Source organism: Barbatula barbatula, assembly GCF_947034865.1.
Source record: "Barbatula barbatula genome assembly, chromosome: 8".
Taxonomy (NCBI): Eukaryota; Metazoa; Chordata; class Actinopteri; order Cypriniformes; family Nemacheilidae; genus Barbatula; species Barbatula barbatula.
Window position 1 is genome coordinate 1,710,424 of NC_136771.1, and position 22,417 is coordinate 1,732,840.

General features: G+C 39.3%; 1 protein-coding gene across 6 annotated transcripts in view; it reads right to left on the reverse strand.

The window, feature by feature from the left end:
* Window positions 1–22,417, reverse strand: part of mbnl2 (muscleblind-like splicing regulator 2) — a 40,486-nt gene that overhangs the window by 6,129 nt on the left and 11,940 nt on the right. For 3 of the 6 annotated variants that reach the window (XR_013787038.1, XR_013787039.1, XM_079462865.1), the window contains exons 2-7: window positions 21,651–22,400; window positions 5,923–6,087; window positions 5,625–5,825; window positions 4,504–4,758; window positions 931–984; window positions 467–620 (exon numbers count right to left, since the gene is read on the reverse strand). Coding sequence is in view for 3 of the 6 variants with exons in the window: in XM_079462865.1 (XP_079318991.1) it covers window positions 467–620; window positions 931–984; window positions 4,504–4,758; window positions 5,625–5,825; window positions 5,923–6,087; window positions 21,651–21,824 (1,003 nt within the window). In the remaining 3 variants the exon portion in view is untranslated. The remainder of the gene's footprint in view (window positions 1–466; window positions 621–930; window positions 985–4,503; window positions 4,759–5,624; window positions 5,826–5,922; window positions 6,088–21,650; window positions 22,401–22,417) is intronic. The other 3 variants (XR_013787037.1, XM_079462866.1, XM_079462867.1) reach the window with 1 other exon arrangement.

Consider the following 22,417-nt stretch of genomic DNA (forward strand, 5'->3'; position numbering starts at 1 on the left):
AAGAAGAGGTCACGATGATCTTAACTAAGAAAATCATCTTAAGAAACAATGTAAGAATATGCTCGAGTGGCGTCTGTAACTGGAGTTGAATCTATAAAGTTTCAGGGCGTCTTAAAGGGACAGCGCACCTACAGATGTCGACAGTATAACCTGTGCAAGTTTTTTTCTTCGGCAGAACACAAAAAAAAAGATATTTTGAAAAATGTCGATCACTGAACCCCATTGAAACCACCGAGACATTTCTCAAAATATCCTGAGTACTGATATACTCACATACAGAAAGAGGTTCGTCAACACCAGATTTACACTGGCAAAAGGTTTAAAGGTTGTGCTTTTATGTGTTAAGTGCCAACACGACTCATGCAGGAGGGACGAGCAGCTTTGGTTAAGACGTCACACCGGGTAGGAGAGGGTGCGTGGCGTTCAGGGATTAATGGAAAGCGTGAGGGGCGTGTGGTGTGTTTACCTGTGGGAAAGAAGGCGGCTTGCTGTTGGAGCTGAGCGTTGGCCAGGGCCTGTTGATAGTGAAGGATGCTGGGATTGTAGAAAGTGCTCGCCCCGTTACTCTTCTCCATCGCCGGTCTCTTTGGTAGAGGCTGCAGGACTCCGTGAGGAAACGCCTGGACGTGAAAACACACGTGAGGAGCGTGTTAAAGCACGCACGCGTCACGCATTCAGTCGTTTGTTACGTCACTAAATACGTCACAAAAGTTTAGACTTTATCTTCAATAAAGCTACATTAGCACACACACACATATACAGTATATATATATAAATATATATTGAGGGATGCTCATTTCTACATACATGTAGTTTGTGACGTTTACTGTTTTCGTACAACAACACACAAAGAAGCCAAATTAAATTCTGTGAGTGGCTACAGTACATTAAAAAGCTACATGCAAAGCAAAAGGTGAAAGGTCATAGTACCAGATCTACAGATGCCTCGAAGGGTCGCTTCATTGCTTTGGCAGTCGACTGAGTCTTTAAATAGCAGGCAGCGAGCACATGATGGCAGTGGGCCAATGGGATTCAAGCGTATTAACATACAGGTAACAGCAAGCAGAGGTGCATCATGGGACAGCATTGCATTGTGGATAGGTGAGAAGGAAAAAACAAAACAAAAATAATCTGAATGCAGTTTACCACATACGAAACAATAGGCATGCACATAAACGCAAAAAACTCCCGTCGAAGAAACGCTATCATACATCACTACCGTCTAAATTAGTACGGAAGCAAAAAAGCATCTACGGTACCTTTGTTAAAAGCGTCTGAAATAAACATTTACCAATAAAAACAAAACACACTAATGGGATCGTAGAGATTAGTATGTAGTAAGCGCTCGGAATCCTCTTTATAACCCCCCGACAACCTCCAGACAACCTTTAGCACTCAATAGAGTGTGTGAGTTTGTTCTGTGGTCAATTTAGATCTCCTGATGGCCGGCGCTTTTAAACAGAGCAGAACGTACGGTAGGCATTTCTTTACATTTGACCCTCACGACCACACGAAGCTTTAATGGCTCCAGCGGGTCAATACCGACACAACGTTAACGTCTCTGTCTCAGCGTCATGAGTTTGACTTCCACAGTGAAAACACCGTGACATTTAACATCACTTACTGAAAAACACCAGCGTGATGAGAAATGCCTCCCGTCACGTTCATTTCTGATTTCATCAACACGACATCAAATGTAAAGGTCAGCACAAAAAAACACCAACATCAACTGTTTGGAGTGACGACAGAATGTGGAGCGCTGTTTATTTTTATATTCCAATAGACGTTCACTTTCAGCTTAGATATTGCGAGCGTTTCTTTGTTATTAGAGGCGGTTTGTGGCCCATCATCTGCTCATTTGTTTCTTAACTTTTGTTATTGTAAATGTCATGTATTTGGGTGTTTCAGACTACACCTGACTTAAAGGGATACTTCACCCAAAAATTTAAATTCTGTCATCATTTACTCCAAATGTGAATAAATGTGTTTGTTCTGATGAACACAGAGAAAGATATTTGGAAGAATAACCAAACAGATCTTGACCCCTGTACTTTATCATATTTTGTTCTGTTGAACGCGCAAGAATACATTCTGAAGAATGTCGGAGAGAAAACAGTTCTGGGGCACTTTTGACCATCTTTGTATTTTTTCCTACTATGGGAGTCAACGGGTCTTCCAAATATCTTCCTCTGTGTTCATCAGAACAAACACATTTATCCAGATGTTGAACAACTCGAAGGCGAGTAAATGATGACAGGATTTTCATTTTGGGGTGAAGCATCCCTTTAAATATTTGAAAGGTTTTATTAATCACAAATAAAACGCCATGCAAAAAACATGACTGATGGGATGGAAAATCACCTGAAAGGGCAGCAAAATATTAAGAGGGCCATGCAAAACACTTCAAATCAGAACACTCAAATAAAATCTTGAATGAAAAAGGAGAAAAGACCGTTTCGATCTAGTAGTCACACATGACATATAGACTGATGAAGGAAAACGCAAGTCTTCAGGACGAATGGAATATATTTTAGACACGATTAAAACATCTACGCTTAAACTCAGACCTGACTGTCGACTGCCTTCTAAAAACAACAACCCTACATGACGTTACTAAAGCTAAAGACACAATAGAAATAGACAATAATAATATGAAACCATTACACAGAATACTAGAACAGTGTTCACGACTTCACACCAAGAGCTGCAGTTTTCACTTCTGAACCCTTTACATTGATTGGCTGTCAATGTTTTATCACTCATCAGCATTTTCTGTATCATTATTGTTATAGTTGTGATATAGCCTCTTCCGTAGCTTTTTTTAAAGTATTAAAAACTATTTTGTAAACTTTGTTATGTAGGTGTCAACAGGACTTTATACTTGGAAATCCAATATTCCCATATTTGTATACATATTTATTTTATGTTCAATACATAAGGGATACTCCACAACTAGCCGTGCGTTAAAGGGTTTTAATGCACACCTTTCAGCCAATCAGAATCAAGTATTCAAACAGACCATGGTATCATTTGTATTATTTACTTTATAATACTTTTAGATCGGTTTAGAAAAATATTCTATCAATGATTATCATCAAAATGATCTTTAAAGTCAACTTTAAACGTCTGAAATGTTTTTTCCACATAGTGGGGTCTACATCAGACACGATGAAGGTTCTGGACAGAACTATTTTCATTCACCTTCTGAAATAATGTCTGAGTAAGAAGGAAGGCTGTTTCTAAATTTGTGTACTTGTGTGATCTACAGGATGATGATGATAGGGTGAAACAGGAGGATGTGATACTGAAGGTGTTCCTCCCGCCGCCAACATAAAGAGGCATTCAAATAAAAACACCATCCAGCCACCCACAGTGTCTTTATCATACGCAATTACATAACCTTCCACTGAGAGAAAACAAACACAACATCTCTTTCTTCTGACTTTTAAACCCTTTTCTCTGGGTCTCTGGATTGATACTTCAGCATTCTCAAACTCCTGCTCCGTTACCTGTGCTTTTATAACAGAGAGGTTCTGCCTACAGACTAACAGAGCTTTACACACCGGCCACAGTCCAGCGGTTTATTTTCATCTGCCTTTTTCTGGTTATGACTGGTGAGGCGTCCTCGAGTCTTGCTCTCATCAGAATGAAAAATAAAGCAGCGGTTACAGGTCAAAACAAAAAGGCAAAATAAAGCACGAAGCAAAACCAAGCGGGTGAGTAAAAGCAGAGTAATCTACACTGCGGGAGCTCAACACACTCTCATTATCAATAATAAAAAACACACAACGGCTCACAACGTTGTGTGTGAACACATGACATTCGACGGCTCGCAGTGCAGACCGATCTGTGAATGATAACATCCTCTCATCTGCAGTCTCTCATATAATAACGTTGAGTTACTTGTGTCGATTATATTAAGAGTGGTCTAGATTACTCGCACAAGAGAACTAGGTCACGCTAGTCCCGTTCACACGTATGATCTAGTTTAAGTGTGAACGCATGTCATGGATGAACGTGAACACTCGTGTCAGTTTGACATGTACATCTCATCCATCTGCTTAATCTAATCTTCAGTGATTTTCAGGAATCCGAGCTTCTTTTGGTCAGACAGATGAGCAGTCCGTGACCTTGTGTGGTCAAGGGTGTGAGCTAAAAGCTTTTAAGCCATCACGCTTATTAGATTAATATTCTACTGCTAATAATTATAGCATCCATAATACCAGACGCAGATTTATATCACATGGTGCGTTCTCAAGAATTCTCTCTCTCTTTTCGCCCTGTTTAACAGGCCTAACATCCTCCCGGGACGGGATCAGGGATTCGACATAGATTTGGCCCACAACCCCACCCAGATTCTGAAGATGGGTCGTGGCTATATAATAATAAAGCAGTGCTCCACATTTACTGTGATAACATCATCTGAAAGTTTGACGGTTCTAAGCACTGCTCTGTTTATCATTCCATTATCAGGATGAGTTTTTGTGTGATACACGAACTCACCATAGCTGCAGCGGCGGCTTGTGCTGCGACAGCCGTCTGGTTGGCCTGATGCTGCGCTGCTTTGATCTTGGCCTGCAGGTGCGCAGGTGGATGGAAATACTTGCACTTCTCACGTGAACATCGGCTCTTGATGAAGTCCATGCAGACGGTGACCGTGTTGTCGCTCGTGTCGATCATGGGGCTGTCGCTGGGATGAGCGAAGCGACAGTCGGTCTCGCCTCGAGCGCAGTTACCCCGCTGAAACTCACGGCACACCTGCACACGTGTTAGAGGACAAACACACACGTGAGTCAGACCTGTGCTGAAATTCCACATTAAGAAATCCTGCAGTATATTTGACTATTTTTAAAGACACTACAAAAATGCTGAAGTTCAATACAGTGCTTACAACGTGATTTAAATTTTTACTGTTTACTACGGTAAATACTACATTTCAATCTATTTTATTATGTGTATATTTTAAACGACGTTGCTGCTGATCGATTTCTGACTTTAATATATGATAGAGAAAGTTCTGGCATTACCCTTTTAGACGGCGCAGTCATACGGCCCTATTTTTACGATCTTAGGCGCAGTTGCACTTAGGGCGTGTCCGAATCCACTTTTGCTAGTTTAACAGCGGCAAAACGGTAGGCGCACCTGGGCGCATGGTCTAAACGGGTTGTCCCAATTCTCTTAATGAATAATGGTGTTTTTTTATGGGCGTAACGTGCACTAAACCAATCGGAGTGTCATCATCCATTCCCTCTAAGAGCCAGTGGCGCTCGCGCCGTGGCGGATTCGCCATTTACACGGCCAAATTCTGAAGAGCAAAACCAAATTCCTTCTCCGGAAAGTGCTGAAAATTCCGAGCCGAGAGCAGTTTGTAAACGTGTCATGTCGAACCAGGCTCACGTGGAAACATGTGAGCTGTAACCGTTTCAGACTGTGCTTATAACGATTCGGCGCGATGGTGTTAAAGCTATCATTTGTGTGCTTCTGCGTGTAATAAGTAGAATGTGCGAGCGCTATGTACGAATGTACGATTCAAACTGAGCTCTGTAGATCTCTGGTTCAGTCTGGATTTGGTTTGTCTCAAGAGGCTGAAGGAGACGGTCTCAGAGAGAAACCTGATTGGCTACCTCGAGTTTGTCAGTACGCAGGAGTTTCTGTGTAGAGGAGGAGCTCTGCATGCTGACGGGCGGGCTGCCCGGGATGATGACGGGGGTGTTGGGGAGCATCTCAGTGGGCACGAGACCCATGCTGTGACTCATGGGAGTCAGATACTGGGCGTAACTGAGACCAGGACTCGAGCCCAGACCTTGACTGCAGGAAAATGTGGGCTGTGAAAGAAGAATTAAAACAATTTGATGAACAATTTGTCACGTTAAAGACGCTCAGATTAAACAAGAGAGCGTGTGCAGTCTGTCTTGTTCTTACCATTGGTTGCATGGTTGTGCCGGGGATCATGAACTGCATCTGTTGAGCGAGCATGGCCGCTGCCGTCTTCTGCTGGATCAGATTGTTCCGTCCATTGATCTCAAGCTGAGTCTTCAGATGTGCCGGCGGGTGAAGATACTTACAGTTCTCCCGCGTACACCGACCCTAAAACCATGAAAAAACACACACACATAAGACATCAAATCATCTCTCAAGTCATAATAATGTTCATGTATGAGTCAATCGTGGTCCTCGATCTAAGGGCGTGTTCACATATGCCATGTTTGGTTAGATTAAAACGAACTCTGGCGCGGTTTGATTCAAATATGAACAGTTCCAAAGGCATCGAACCAAAACAGGAAGTGATAATAATATACAACTAGAAAAGTAAATTAGCAAAGTAATTTGGTTATATAAAAGGAATTCCTGCCACCATTTTGACTGCTTTAAACACTTCTTGAGGCCTTCGCACTGAGCATGTGTAACCCAGCACACACCATTGTTTTGGATATCCTGTAAGTTCATCAAAGCTGTCCAATCACGTTGAGACTTCACACGTAAGTTGTTAGGTTCCATATCTTTAGGTTCACTATTAAAATGCCAGTCTGAACGCTAAGCGAACCAGGACTACATTTTTATTTTTTGTCCGGACAGAAATAACCAAAAGAACCGGACTACAAATATGAACTGTAAGTTGATGTCTACACTTGTGCATTTTCAAGCATTTCCCAAACGCTGCCCATCTACACTGAAACGTCTGAAAAAGATACGTAAGGGTATAAGTGTCCTGACCTATAAAAGAGCCATCCCTGAGCAAAAAGAGATGACATGAGACAGATGGCTTCTTCATCCTGAAATATTCATTATGAAGGCCAAAGTTAGAAGAGTGTTCTGCAAGGTCAAATGTGTGTTCACTGCAGGAAGAGACGTGTGAAACACAGGAGGACGACGAGTGAGACCACACTTACGGCACACATACAGAGAGAGAGAGAGAGAGAGAGAGAGAGAGAGAGAGAGAGAGAGAGAGAGCGAGAGAGCGAGAGAGCGAGAGAGAGAGAGAGAGAGAGAGAGAGAGAGAGAGACTCTGCACATGATGATGATCCACCTCGAACACAAATACACAATTCACATGCAAAACAGGCGACGCATATTAACATCTCAAATATTCTAATGAGAACATCAATGACATTATTTTAATATCAACACAAAACAAACCGTATAGTTTCTGTGTTTTTACATTTGTTTTATTAAAAGCACATGTACTAGATCAAAACAGAATTTAAAAGATACAAATTTGTACGAAATATATTCGTAGATTTAAAATCCAATCTGTGCCTCTTAAACTGCATGAACACTTTATGTTCAGAATGAGCATCTATCATATAAACTGAATCATTTGACAAGAATCAAATGGCATAATTTCTTTGGATTGTATTTGTTTTAGTCAAAATCAGACGATGTTAAAGGCAGATTTGGGATCAACATTCATTCTTATGGTTTCACTGCATTGTTGCAGACGAGTCTTCAGAAGCGTTTGCAGGAATCTGCGCAGTCAGCACATCTGATGTTTTACTCGTTTACTGCTAATCTGAGTTTTGTTCATGAATTAAAAATCATCTGATTCTTTCTCTTCTTTGAGAGTCTAACACATCGTTCATTGTTAATAATAATTCATGCTTTGTCATCAGCTTCAACTAGGATTATTATAAACTACTCAAATCAAATATAACATAGGCCTAAATGTTATTTGACAAATGGAAACTAAATGAAAAATGCTAATTTACAAGGAAAAAAGAGAAAAACATTTATTTTAAAGTTTATTTATTGCGCCACAGATTTCTTTTTTAAATAAAGTAAAAACTATTAAATTACAGAAAAAGACAACAAATTGACAAATTATTTTGGAAAAAACTAATTATATATCCTATAATTTTACAGGGAAAACTGTATTTTACAGTATATTTTCTGTTTTTCCATTTTACAGATTGTTTTCAGAATAACTTTACAGTGTAGGGTTGGAATAATTAACCATAAAACTAAACTAAAACAAATATGAATAGAAACTAAATAGCAACATTAAAACTAAAATCAATTTTAAAATGAAAAAATAGCTAAAAATGAAACCAAAATTATCATGAAAACTAAAAATATAAAAGAAGCCAAAAAACTAAAATAACACAAAATCTGTAATATATTATTATTTCAAATAATTCATCATAAATTAACCCAAAGTGACTGAAGCATCAAACCAACATGTTGACATCGGTTTGAAAAGATTTCATGAAATATTGACCAGCTGTAATCCACTGAAGAATTATAACAGTATGCTTATAAATATATATAAAGAGTGAACTGAAGAGCGGTCTAGACACGTCATGATCAGAGATCTATCAATATCAGTCCAATCCGAATGATTGACATTCAGCGCTCCATTGGTTCGGAGATACTGGGATCTTTAGGGATGTGTATGTACTCTTATTAAGAGGAGAGTGCTGGTTGAATAAGGAGAGATGAGAGGATCTATTTTTATCGGTGAACACGACAGGATTGGCTCTGATCGAGGACCACAGGAAGCTTCGCCTATAGGCTGTATCAGATGACCAATCCCTGTCATGATACACAATACTGCAACACTGCAAACACACACACACCAGATTTTGAAATGCGATACGAGGTCAATCATTACTGAAGGAAAAAGAGAGTTTTATGTGATGCTGAAATATAGGTGACGATCTACAATGACACGGATCCCCTTGATAAACGCTGTGTTTCACGCCATCACATACAGTCCTGGATAGTCATCAGTCGGGGGTTTTATTCAGGGCATGAAATATATTTCTGTGTAGATCTCGTTCTTAAATTACATCTGGTCATTTTCACAAGAAAAACTCCATGCATATGTATTCATGTATTCATAAGAACACGAGGCTTTGTCCAGGTAGTGTTCCCTACTCACAAAACAACATTGGATGATAATGTGAAACTGAATTTAAACCTCACATCACCGTCGTCTTCAATGCTCTCCTTAATAAACCATAATATCTGAGTTTTGATCATGAATTAAAAATCAGCTGATTCTTACTCTAATGATGAAATCTCTTTAACGGTGCGACTGCCAAAACCATCAATATATATTTTTGACGTATCAAATACTTAATGCGCAGAAATTGTATATTGCGCAAGCGGTGCATTCAGTCAACATAATGCGTGGATTTAAGAGGCGCATGAAATGCTATGAGGAAGCGGAAGGACTGACAGAGCAAACAGGGGTAATCTTGCTCAAAAACATAATATGTATCGCCAAAAATCCGGCAACTACTGAACGGTCTTCTTCTGACCACTCGTAAACAAATAAACGTAATCCGCTTACGTCAGGCATGACCTATCCAACGTGATGACGTATATCAGGAAGTTGTGAGCGTGGGTGCAAGTCGTGTATTTGTGATTAAAAAGTAAAAAAAGCATAAAACACCTTAATTTATCGTCTGGTGTCGCGTTTAGCCATTTAAAGCTGCGAAGAAACTGATTTTTGGACCTTAAATCAGGTTTCCCCCCATTAAAATCATTACTGCACATGGAGGAAGATCCGGAAATGTTTTCCTTGGATTAGAAGAAATAAAGACAATGACGTATTGGGTGACATGAGGGTGAGTAAATAAGCGATTTGAATTCCAAAGTGAACTGTTCCTTTAAATACTGAACGATTCAAACCTGACTAAGCGGATGAATCTGTGACACTACACAGCTGTGAGCATCATTCTGCTATCAGGTAACCAAAAGCTTTTAGATGACGACTTACCAGCACTTACTGTGAACCCTAAGAAACATTCAGCCCTTCACCACCTGATTCATTTCAAATTAAACACGAGAGCTCAAATCAATCCCAAAGAGAGTTGGGAACAATGTCAGTAATATCACAGAGAGACGAGACCCAATTCATATTTCTGCTTCAGAATTCCCACTCCTCATCCATGTCAACCCGTATAAATGAGAGTATAAGTGAGGTCAAACTCGACTTTACTTTCTTATCAATGAAGAATTTATTTCTCATTTACAATGTGATTTTCCCGGCAAAATAAAATTATTATTATCCATCTAAACGCGGTTACATAGTCATTAAAAGGTGTTCATAGTTGTTTTATTGTAGTGTTCTTCAACTGAACTTGTGTAGACAAATGTCAATGGCCTAGAAGTCTGCCATAAATGGTTTAGTCCAGTGGTCCTCAACCAGGTGGGTGCAGAGGTACTGCAGGCGGGGCGCTAGGGTTCCCCCGAAAACACAAACTTTGGAACTCCATCACGAACGCAACTGCAAATAGCAAAAATTGAGAACTACTTGTTCAGTCTAATTTCTTTATTTATTCTACACACTTGATACAAATTCTAATTCAAATCAATTATTAAGACCTGTCAAATCCTATTTTATAATAAGACTTCATTTTGATGACTAGATTTTTTTGGTTTATGGTCTCACAGAAACCTCATATTAACCAGTGGGAAGAAAGAAAGAAAGCGAGTAAGAAAGAAAGTATTAGTTTCATATCATGTTGACGTTAAGATGTGTTGTAATTTATGATTACCTTTGTTTTGAAACATACAGAAATTGAGAACATGAAGGGAAAAAATCCAAGACAAGAGTCCCAGAATGAGTGTCACGCGTGGACTCAACATCAACCGACTCTCACAGATAAAACCGCTTGGAATCTGCATTCCCATAATTCCACACAATCCAAAACACCTTCATTCAAACACTACAAAAGCATGTTTGTTTCTTTGTTTAGGATATGACAATGTCTTTAGCAACCAATATTTTCAGCTCCATTTAACACACTTAGGAGATTTATTCTTGAGTGAGCTGTTTCTTTAAACTTCCCGTTTTCACTTTGTTACTTCTGTATTTCCGAGTAAAATGGAATTTACAATGAAAATAAAAAGTGGGCGTGGTTTTCGTCTTTCTCTGCGATTTGATTGGATGTATAAAAACAGCCGTTGCATTCTTAAATGGGAACAGATGTTCAACCCAAGCCGTCTTACATACGTCATTTGTGATGGATAGTCTTTACAGGAAGTGCATTTTCAGAATATAACTGAAGATTACGAGGGAACACACATTTTGAAAAGGGAATGACCCACATTGATAAACTATTTATAATAAACGCTGCAATATTTCATGAAAAAATAGGCATTGTCATTTTTTATTTCAATGGGACTTTAAATCTGCTCCAGAGATGTTGGCGTATGATGATGATGATGATGTAGATCGAGTTCAGATCTGCTCATGGCCCGTGAATGAGTTGAAAAGCAAATAGAACAAAAGGGAGAGAAAAACATCCTGACTAGCATGACAATACATGATGCTTTACAGACATTCAGACAGCCAACGTTCAAGGTGATGATGCTTGAGCTTCAATAGAGAGAAGCAGATCACCTCTAAACACAACCATTCATCTATTCAAACCACTGTCATTCCTCACACATCTAGACATCACACGTATAAATGCAAATAATCGGTACATTTAAATTCTGTGAGGGCTGAAGTACACAGAACATCATCAACTAAAAGGCTTTATTGTGTGATCAAATCGAACCCATGACCTTGGTGTTGCTAGCGCCATTCTCTAACCACTGAGCCAAAGGAAAGCTCTTAAACTCTCAAATGATTTGTTCGCCGATTCATCCGTCTAATTCTCTCCTTACTGTCAGTCTACTCTGAAGTGATTGGTCTACTGCGTGCAGTGTCACAAATGGTACGTAGGGTGGGATTATCATGAGATACCATTTGAAGACGTAAATGGTTTCATCATTAGGCTTTTGTAATGAACACCATTATAGTTAGGACTGATAAGGAGGACATACACTTTATATAGAGAAACCATTGCGTGAGAGCTTAATGGTTGTACTTCCAAACTTTGACATTTGATGATATATGCACAGTATTTAAGGAAAGGTATTTAGTTATTTATTAACGTTGTGTTCTGCAGTTATCTAATGGTATTTGATGCTGTGCTGTATTCCATGCAGTCTGCCATATCCTCATCTTGTGCTCACCTAGTGTGATGGTGAGACAGTGATGATGAAATATTTATATTGAATTTTGATTTAAGATTTGACTTGGATTTTACAAGAGGGCACATGAAACAGTTCAATACAAGCGCAAATAACACTGCAGATTGAATCACCGTGAGTGAAATTATATTTGCGTGAGGCATTACTGCTTAATAATCATTCTTCTCACATTTAGGCTACTTTCTGTAATCAAACTTGAAATCACGGTTTCCACAAGCGTTTAGTGTGTACGCAACATTTATAAATGACACCCCTGATGACTAAATCCAGAACCTGTGTGTGAAAATCTCAGCGCACACCACACAATTTCATCACGGCCGGGTGTTAATACAGATGACATCACAGAGCTTTAATAATGAAAGAGATGTGCACTGATCTGAGTTCAGTGTTCATGTGTTAAGTGTCTCACTTCAGTGTACTGTCAATAAAAACAAACAATGTCTTGGACACGTGTTAGGGGTCACTGGGAATGTGACTATTTTAAAAGTAAAGTCTCATTTTACTACACATATCATTTCAAGCAGTTTAACAAAACTACATTGTAAACACAAATCCATAAAAGAAATGAAATTTTCTGTAAACTGGAAAAACAGAAATATACAGTAAAAAAAGTTTCCCTGTGAAATTACAGGATTTAAGGAGGTATGTACGATTTTTTACATCATTTTTCTTGTAAATTTGTTTAATTTTCAGTAATTTTATAGTTTTTGATCATATATAAAATATCTTGTTAAAAAAGAATTCTGGCTGCTGGGGCGCCAGAAATATACTGTAATATACCAGTTTTTCCTTAAAACGTACATTTTCCCCAGTTTTCTTTTAAAAGTACGTTTTTCTGTAATTCTTAGGTGTTTAAAAACTGTTTTTTATTTTGTGTTTTTTATAGTGTAATGAAAATATCCGATATACTTCATCATCATCATCATCACAGCACATTGTGGAGGTGAGACATCATAAAATTTTCAACGTTAACACATTTTCACATCTCTACCACAGTTAATGCAATCACGTAACATCCGTCCCACGCACTTCTGCTCCACGCTTCATCTCTGAAACACACGCAGTGCTTCTGACCGACTCATCGCAATAAAAGCATCAGCAGCGCAAACAAAGGACACTTGTGCTCCACCCCTGACCTTCATCAGAATAATTCTCCTGCATGCATTCAGAAGATGACGTCACATCACACACAGACGGTGGTCTCTTATCACACACAGACGGTGGTCTCTTAACACCACTAAAGTGCTTACAGATGATAGCGAGCGTTTAACAGGCATGACTCATTCGCTTCATTACAGAATCCGTACCCCTCAGAAACACACTTACAGTGAACAGCCCATGTTGTCAATAGGCCTGTATTCCTTTCAAACAACATTATTTGTTTAATTTCCAGTGACAATAGCATAACGCATACTGTTATTATAATATAAAATAATCCCAAAATAAACACATAGTTGGAACAGTCACAGATGTCAAGATGATTTCTCTCTCGATCACACAGACGTTCAGTCCGTCTGTATGTCAGTGTGAGTGTCTGGTGCACCTGTGGTGTCAGTTCAGACATCTGCTGGGTGTGAAATTCACTTTCAATCCCATGAACCCTGCCAGACCCCTGCAGCGTCCCACCATCCACCGGCCCTGACCTCTGCCAGACGTGTGTGTAGAGAGAGAGAGGGATGGCCGATCAAACCACACATACTCCCAACGGACAAAATCCCTTCCTGTCTCTGTCTGATGATATGAAGTTTGTGGAACGCGGCTGGAATGTGTGTGCCGCTCAAGAACCAAAGGCGTCCTCAATCCAGATCAAACCATCAGACAAACATGTCACACAATTAATTTTATATATATTCATATTAAACATTAATATCTCTCTGACCAATTGTACTGTCAGATGGGCCGCTGTGTTATTTTTAAACTGCATCTGTCTGTGTTGCTAATAATTCTTCAATGGCCGTGACTTCTGATGAATGACCGAAATGAGCAATTTCTCATCTGATGCAGGTCCTAAATTTAGCGTTTGCTTTGCTTTCTAAACGTCGTCTCCAGAAGCGAGCCTGAGGTTTTATTTGACTTTATCTTTCCAGAGAAAGAATGAGGATATTATTCTGCTTGTGCTGACAGCCGTCACGTATAAAAGCGCTCGGCCCGGCGATGAACTACTCAAAGACTTCCAGTCATCTCACATGAGCGTTCATGTGACAAGCTTTTTTTCTCATTCAGGCTTTGCTTTCTCAAGAGAAGGAAGACATTTTCATCTGTGTCAAGAACACCGCATTAAACAGATCTTGTATACGCACATGTAGGCCTACCATTCCTTTAAGTGGCGTGACCAACACACAAAATAATAATACAGTTCCTATTAGATCTAGTACTGCGACTCTTCAGCGCCTCACTGGGCTGATAACGAAACAGCGCCTCCTTCAAGGCGTAATGCCGCAGCTGCAGTTACAAATGACAGTCTGTTGACAGAACACATGCAGTGTTTTGCGTGAAGACACACGACGTAATTTTGGCGAGAAACTGAGGCGGCACGAACTTTGACGAATGCGGCCACCTCCAATTTTTCCATGCAGGAAAAACCCTGTAAGACATCACAGTACTGTACGCTCACCTGCATCAGACAATGAAAGAGACGCTTGAACACCGTCACTCACTGTCACCGCAGCGCCCCAGTTGAGAGTCCTAGAGTAATGTAAAGCTTACAGTCTAATTAGAGAAACCTCTTAGCTCATTAAAACATCTCGGCCTTCCAACCCCAGCTGTGTCCTCCCTGTCTATCCCTGCTCATCTCTCATCTCTGGAGGTGGAACTCGTCGTCACGGGAACCATCGCTGTAATATTATAATCTACCCCGCAGCCTCTGAGGAAATGTTTGACTTGGAGGAGGGTTGAGAATATCCTGGAAAATCTGGTGATTTCGGTTCCATTTTAGCTTCGCTTTAGTGAAATTCTGCATTTTAAAGTCCCAGTGAAACAAAAAATTGCAATGCCTTTTTTTCCTGAAATATTGCAGCGTTTGATGTTAACAGTATATCAATGTGGGTCATTCTTTTTTTAAATGTGAGTGCCCTCAAAATATTTAGTTAAAATCTTAAAATGCACTTCCTTCCTGTAGTGATTCTCCATCTTAAGGCTAAAATACACTACAAGACTTTTGCTCAGATTTTCACTATGGAAGTCTGTGCCAGTCGGCAGATTTGATCAGTTAGTGTGTTTCTATCAGAAACTTGTATGATGTCTAGTTCTAGATTGTCTGTTGAGATTTTAAAAGTCTTGTAGTGTATTACAGCCATTCGATGTTAGACTGTTTGGGCGGAGCATTCGTTAACTCCTCCCCTTCAACTGTCAGTCTGCTGCCAGTTCCATTTCAAATTGCTACGGCTGTTTTTATACATCCAATCAAATCGCAGAGAAAGACTAAAGCCACGGCCAGTATTTTTCTCATTCGAAATTTCAATTTCAAAAATACAGAACGATCGCAACTTGCGGTTCACAGGGACTTAAGTTATACTTTTAACCTTTATTTGACATGTTTGTATTATTATCATTTAGAAATAACATGTCATTAGCTGTCAGGTCGAGTATGTTTGTGTTTCTGTACCCGTCTGAAGGAACGCTCTGTTTCATCACAGATCAGTATGTATGTTTGAGTATCTCATGCAGGTGCACTGCACCAGCTGACAGCGAGTGTAACTCTAACCATCTGCAGCTGACACACCGGCACATTACTTCCTATTAACCCCACGATCCAGAGAAAGAGTTAAGTCACATGAACAAAATCAAGGGTGACGTGTAGTGTTGGGAGGCCCTGGTGAGGAATGTGAGATGTAAGTGATGTAATGTTAAGCTCAAGTCAGTATCTGATTGGTTTGTGAATGAGCGGGGGGTGGGCCAGGGGTCACACATTTCCCCTTATGTTTGCTCTGGTGAGGTTGTGGTTTGCTGTAGGACATTACAGATGACCAAATGTGAAACATCGCCAGTCCTGACTGAGATTAGAAAACTTTGAACACATGACCATCATATCATTAGACTCACAAACGCTTCTGTAGTCTTAATGACATCATCTACAGCACTACAATAATCAAATGACATCATTAACAAACCTTCACACTCAATGCAACTCAATGTTCAGTTGTTTTCTGTGTTGGCAACAGAGAACAAAAGAGATATTGTAGATCTATGTTTTTTAATTTCAAATCATAATTTCTTGATGTATTGTGGTCATTTCGGTAGAGTGTGTGTTGAATTTCAACAAAATCAAACCTCAGGAGTGACAAAGTCATCAATCAGCAATGCGAAAGACATAAAAATACAGGTTATCACATAAAAATTGTTTTTCACTTTTCCTAAATACAAAATGTGACTGTTGTGTAGCTTGAAAGCGAATATGAACTTAAGCATCTATTCTGTCATTTTCATCGGTTTCTCCAGTTTTCATTTTCTGCAAATAGAAACTAAAATATATAATACATATATAATATATTATCAATACGATATATTATTATTAATAAAATGATTATTTTATTTGAACACCTATAAATTGTCAATTGTAAAATTAGAAAAACAGTCGGTGGAATAGTCTCTTAATCTTTTATATGAATAAGTATATTTTAAGAAATGTTTGTTGAGTCATAAGTCTGGACAGGCATGGAAAACAGCTTCAGTAACAGCAGGGGTGTTTTGGTAATTGTCTACAGGTTACGGTTTCATTGGCCTTGAGATAAAAATGAAACATTTAGCTACTTTCTTACAACAACACAGTTAAAGAAACTAAAGAACAAAAGTGTTTGTTTAATGACTGCAATAAGGAAAACTAAATAACAATCCCTTAAACATTTACATGTATACATTTACCAGAAGCATTTATGCAAAATGACTTACAGTGAAATCAAGTGATATATTGTTTCAGTATGTTTGCATTAACGCAACGCTTTACCAATGCTCTAAACTTATGAAAATAAGTGTAACCCATTTCAAACAGCAGACAATACACAAATATCTATTTATTAATAAATCATTTAATCATTTTATTAATAACTTTATTAAATCTTTCATTCAAAATATTTTAATTTCCTAAACACAATATCTGAGCTGTTAAGTGTTGCAATAACTACAGAATAAGCAAACACAACACCATTACTGTACATTAAAATAAGCCCAACAGCTGAATAGACAAAACCTGTGTGTGTGTGTGTGTGTGTGTGTGTGTGTGTGTGTGTGTGTGTGAGAGAGAGAGCTGACATACGTGTTGTGTGGATTTCTGCATGTATGTGATGGCTAAAAGTCACAGTGTGTTGCCAAGCACAGACATCACATGAGAGTAAAGACTGAGTGACAGAAACACAGAGAGCTATTCAGTGTCACACCATCACATGACATTTCGAACTCATGTCAGAACACAAGAACGTTTCTTCTTTCCCTCCTCCACACTTTCTTTCTCTCTCTCTCTCTCTAAGAAAAACCTCCAACATCCAAGAGTGAAGCTTTGACACTATTCTAAAAATGGCAACCTACAAAAGACTTTTAAAATCACTGATCTGCTTTGAAAAAATCATTATCTAAACTATAGCCCTATTCGGACGGTAATTGTTTCTCATCCGGACCAATAAATTGCGCTAGTTTAAATGTCATGGTCTTGAGAATTTCTCACTGCGGTAAAGTAGAACTGTGTGTGCTCAGTTACTGCTGCACTCACTGCAAATCTCATCTGAACAGGAAGTGCAGCACAATGCAGCACATACACACACCTGTGTGTGTAACAGGACACACAAAGGCAGATTCTCATGGACGATGTGCTGTGTGTAAACGCTGAGAGCAGCATTACGACACAATGAAACAGTGAAGGTTATAAATGAGGCCGCTGACCATATTCATTATGTTTTAATTCAGAGCGCATGGACGATTGAAAAACAACTCCGCCTTTTGTGTGTCTTCACAAGGTCAGAGCGACTGACGAGTCTTAGGCGAATCTCGGGCCGCTTGAGTCCCCTCAGTAATAAAGAGAAAATCCTATGACTGTAGTCTCCCAGAGGGCCAAAGACAACAACTCAATGAGCACCTGTGTTCTACACCAGGACCTTAATGAAAACACCACATCCTCAACATTCACCGCATTTAATGTTGGGTTGAACAGAACCAGATTATACAGATCACCAGTCTTTCAGATCTTTTAGCTGAATTAACTTTAACTACACATGCGTCAAATGGAGGAAAGAATCTGAAAACTGAGAGTTAAGTGCAGTTTATAGTCATGCGTCGTGGGTATGCGGTAGGCATAGACGTGTACCATATGCCGTAGGCTATGCAGAGACGCGTACGCTATGCCTCAGCCAATGCAGTGTCCCGTACCCTATATCGTATAGGGTCACGCTACGTCATAGGGTACGCATCTCTGCGTTGGCTACGTCATAGGGTACGCATCTCTGCGTTGGCTACGTCATAGGGTACGCATCTCTGCGTTGGCTACGTCATAGGGTACGCGTCTCTGCGTTGGCTACGTCATAGGGTACGCGTCTCTGCGTTGGCTACGTCATAGGGTACGCATCTCTGCGTTGGCTACGTCATAGGGTACGCATCTGTGATTGGTCTACGTGAACCCCATTCTTTCAGGTAAAAAAAACCTCATACGCATTTTCAAATGAATTGTCTAAATAAATTACGTGTTTTTCTGTATTTAACAACTCATGCTGCGAAAGTGACTGTTTACATGCCGCTATGACTGCTAAATGAACCGCTTCTTCTTCAGCTCTTGTTTTGGTTACACAAGCAACATGCCCGTGAACACTGACACCGCGATGCACAAGTATAAATGAAAACCGCCTGTTGGTCTGACGCAGAAGTAAAAAAAGACCAAGCTGCAATGATGTTAAATGTGTTAGCCGATGAAGACCTGAAACAGACAGACGTCAATGTTATCTTAACCAACCATTAAACACCATGACTACCACCTACATTACGCCAATGACTGCAGTTCTGTTTACCTTTGACAACACAACACAAACATTACAACACATAATGACAAAAATTGTTTTGTGGCACCCAATAGTTGGGTGGGTTGACGTTGCCAAAATAAATGAAAGAACTCTTAAAGCCTCAGCTAAACAGGTCAAATATAAATATGATTTTATTGAAATGCTAATAGAACGAGACTGTAAATCCTGTTAAACGGTATCCTGTCACATATCACATTTATGCCTGTGATAAACAAACAAACAAATAAACAAACAAACACCGACACAGATTTCACTTCATGACAGACAGAGACGAAGCATGATATTTGATATGTTGATATGTGCGGCTAGCGTCTCTTAACACAATCTTATGCGAATGACCTCTCCAAATCTGTCAAATAAATACTAGAGATAGCGCTACATGAAGGCGAGAATCACCTCCAGTCTTTTAGTCCCATGCGAGACGTGAGCTGCTCCACTTTAACTGTACATTTGTCAATGTCACCGTTGCTGCGTTTCAGGACACAACTACGCATTAAAACGTGCGGCTCATTCTATGACCATCTGTGTTTAAAAAACCCAGATGAATCGAGAAACAATCACCTACAGCACTTTAAATATACAGTGATTTGATTGAAGTACTCTGGTTCATACTGTTCATACACAATAAGTGTAATGAACTATTACCGTAAAAACTAGTTTTTTTTACTCCCTCACTGCTGAAGGAATAAAGCGATTCGAACTGTGATCCAGTATTCAGACAGACCATGGTATAACACGGATATAAAGAGCAGTGTTTAATAAATCCTGCCATACGTCATCAAATGATCACTATTGAAATGTGATTTAGTATTTATGTAACATGTAACCGATGTGCAGTCACAAAAGCTAATTTGCAGTATTTAAAGCTGCAATGCTTAACTTTTGTCTCTAAAAACACATAAAATTGCAGCTTACTTTTGTTTTTTGTTTATTTAACTCAACAAAGTTAGCAGATTGCAGCATTATTGACTTGTGTGTGGGCTAATATAGCGGTCAGACAAGTTTGAATTGTTGTTTACTGCACGAGTCTGTGCGATTTGTTTTGAACACGGTCAAGGTTTCTCATCCGTCCAAAAACAGGCAGACATATAAATGAGGGACGTGGTATGGTAACATTAGAGGGAGAGATATAAAGACGTGTGATGCTCTCTGGCCTTTCACTCTATAGGTCAGCTGTATTTGAAGTGTGCAGTATGCAGTACGGTCCAGCTGACGCATGCACTCTAATTTAAGAGTGCTGCACTTACACAACCTATTTGCCAGCAACACAAAAAGTATCCTGAAAAAAAATCTGTCGACGCACCATTGCACTCACTCCATTACACGAGTCCAGTGATCTGCCACGCTTTATATACACAATTATTATTGACTTTAGACTGATCAACAGTCCTGATCAATATGAACGCAACACATAATGCAACACAACGTCCTGACATCTGATTGGATGAGCCATTATAAAAGTAAGTGACTTCACATGAGCTGAATTAATATGAGGGCCCTTGAATTCTTTGATTTAAACTTTTGCTGCAATGAATCGTAATACAGACATGCATTTAACAATGAGAATTTCACATACATGAGATGTTTATTCATTCTTCATTTTAAACGGACCTCTTGAAACACATCGTACACTTTCTGATTTATTCCCGCAACATCTTAAAGTTAGATGACTGAAGTCTATTTTTGGAGGAATTTAAAAAAATTTAGGACGGTTATTGCAAAATATTGAAAAGTGTTTCCTTACCCCAATTGATAGTAATTATTTAATGAAGTTTAGCGGTCTAGTCGTAACATGTAAAGATAAATTCATAAGTAATCTGCAATTATGTTTTCGAACAGAGATGGCGACAGAGAGGCAAAAGTTACGAATTGCCGCTCAAACATCTGGGGCCGGATTCACAAAACATTAAAAGATAATTCTTGTCTTAAATCTAAAGGTAAGATATTTAATACATGTATTTGGTTGATTCACATGTGACGTGTATTGTATTGAGCCAGAATCATAATTTTGACATTAACTTGCCATTAAAGATTATTTATATTAATTTATGATGATAAGGTCTGGCTCCCTTACTTTAGCTTTCATGATTAAAAACATACTTACTTTTTACATTATTCTGGGAAAAAGTAACACACAAAAGGAATTATAATAAGTCTAGTCTTTAAACGCTTGCCAACATTTTAGCGTTAATGCCATTCAACACATCACATGCTAATATATATACGCTATATAAGAACGCAAGGTGCTTGTTACACACAAAGTCTATTATATAAATAAACATATACAGTTAACACACAAGCAAGCGAGTAGAATCATTGACAAAGCATATCATTTTAGACTTACTACAAGAATTAAATCATTTTAAGAAATGTTTGAGAATCGCACTTACAAACATACTTACGGACTTCCTATAATCTTTTCTAAGAAAAATATTTTATTTTTAAGAACAGGTTCGTGAATCCGGCCCCTGTTTATTTTATTATCTTGCAGTTGTTTTACAAAAGCAACATGACGATCAGAGCTTAAATGCACATCGTGCCAGATTTGAGGCAGTTCGTAAACAAATCTCGTCCGTGTTTTCCCGAGCTGGAATACTTTCAGGACATAAATCAAAAGTTTGAAATAATCGCTAATATGATATTCATCACGCAGGTGTGGCTTACCTTCAGCGAGTCGAAGCATGCGATCACCCTTCCATTCTCCACCTGGCAGCTTTTGGGCGGGTGCGCAAATTTGCATTCCTCATCGCTCCTTGAGCACGTCCCCCTCTGAAACTGCCGGCACACCTCCAGCGTCAGCCATTTTGTGTCTCTCATGGAAGCGATGTTTAACGCCATATCAAAGCTGTGTTGAACCAGAACCTTCGTCTGCTTCAGTAAAAGGAATCACTTTGATTTGTCTCTAATAATCTACGAACGTGCGCGGTTTTTATTTGTGGCTTGCTGCCGTTTGTTGATGGGGCTCTTTAAACAGAGACGTGACATTCAGAGCCCCGCTGGCAGGAGCATGGGAGATGGCCGCTATCAGTAAAGCTGTCAATCTCTGAAGAGTCACTCATCAGTCATTTAGTCTCAGGTGCACAACATGGATGTAACAATAAGAACATGCTCCAGGACATCCGTCTCCAAACGTCCGTCTCCTCTGAAGCGAGTCTGCTGATGCTGGATAACTCTATTTGAAGGCAATGGCTCTCTTTTGAATAATATGTAATATCGCTCTGAATGAACGAGGCTTGCCGTTTCCTTGTGCTTTGGCAAAACTGAAGAAATGAGATGTGTTCCACGTGAGGTTTCGCTCTTGGGAGTCGTGTGGACACTACGTAGGGCCAGAAGCAATTGAGGACAGGCTATCGTTATGGGACGTGAGCAGCTTCAAGTAGGAACATCGTCAGAGAAGGCACTTCTGTCCGGGATCTAGAAAAAAGCACAGG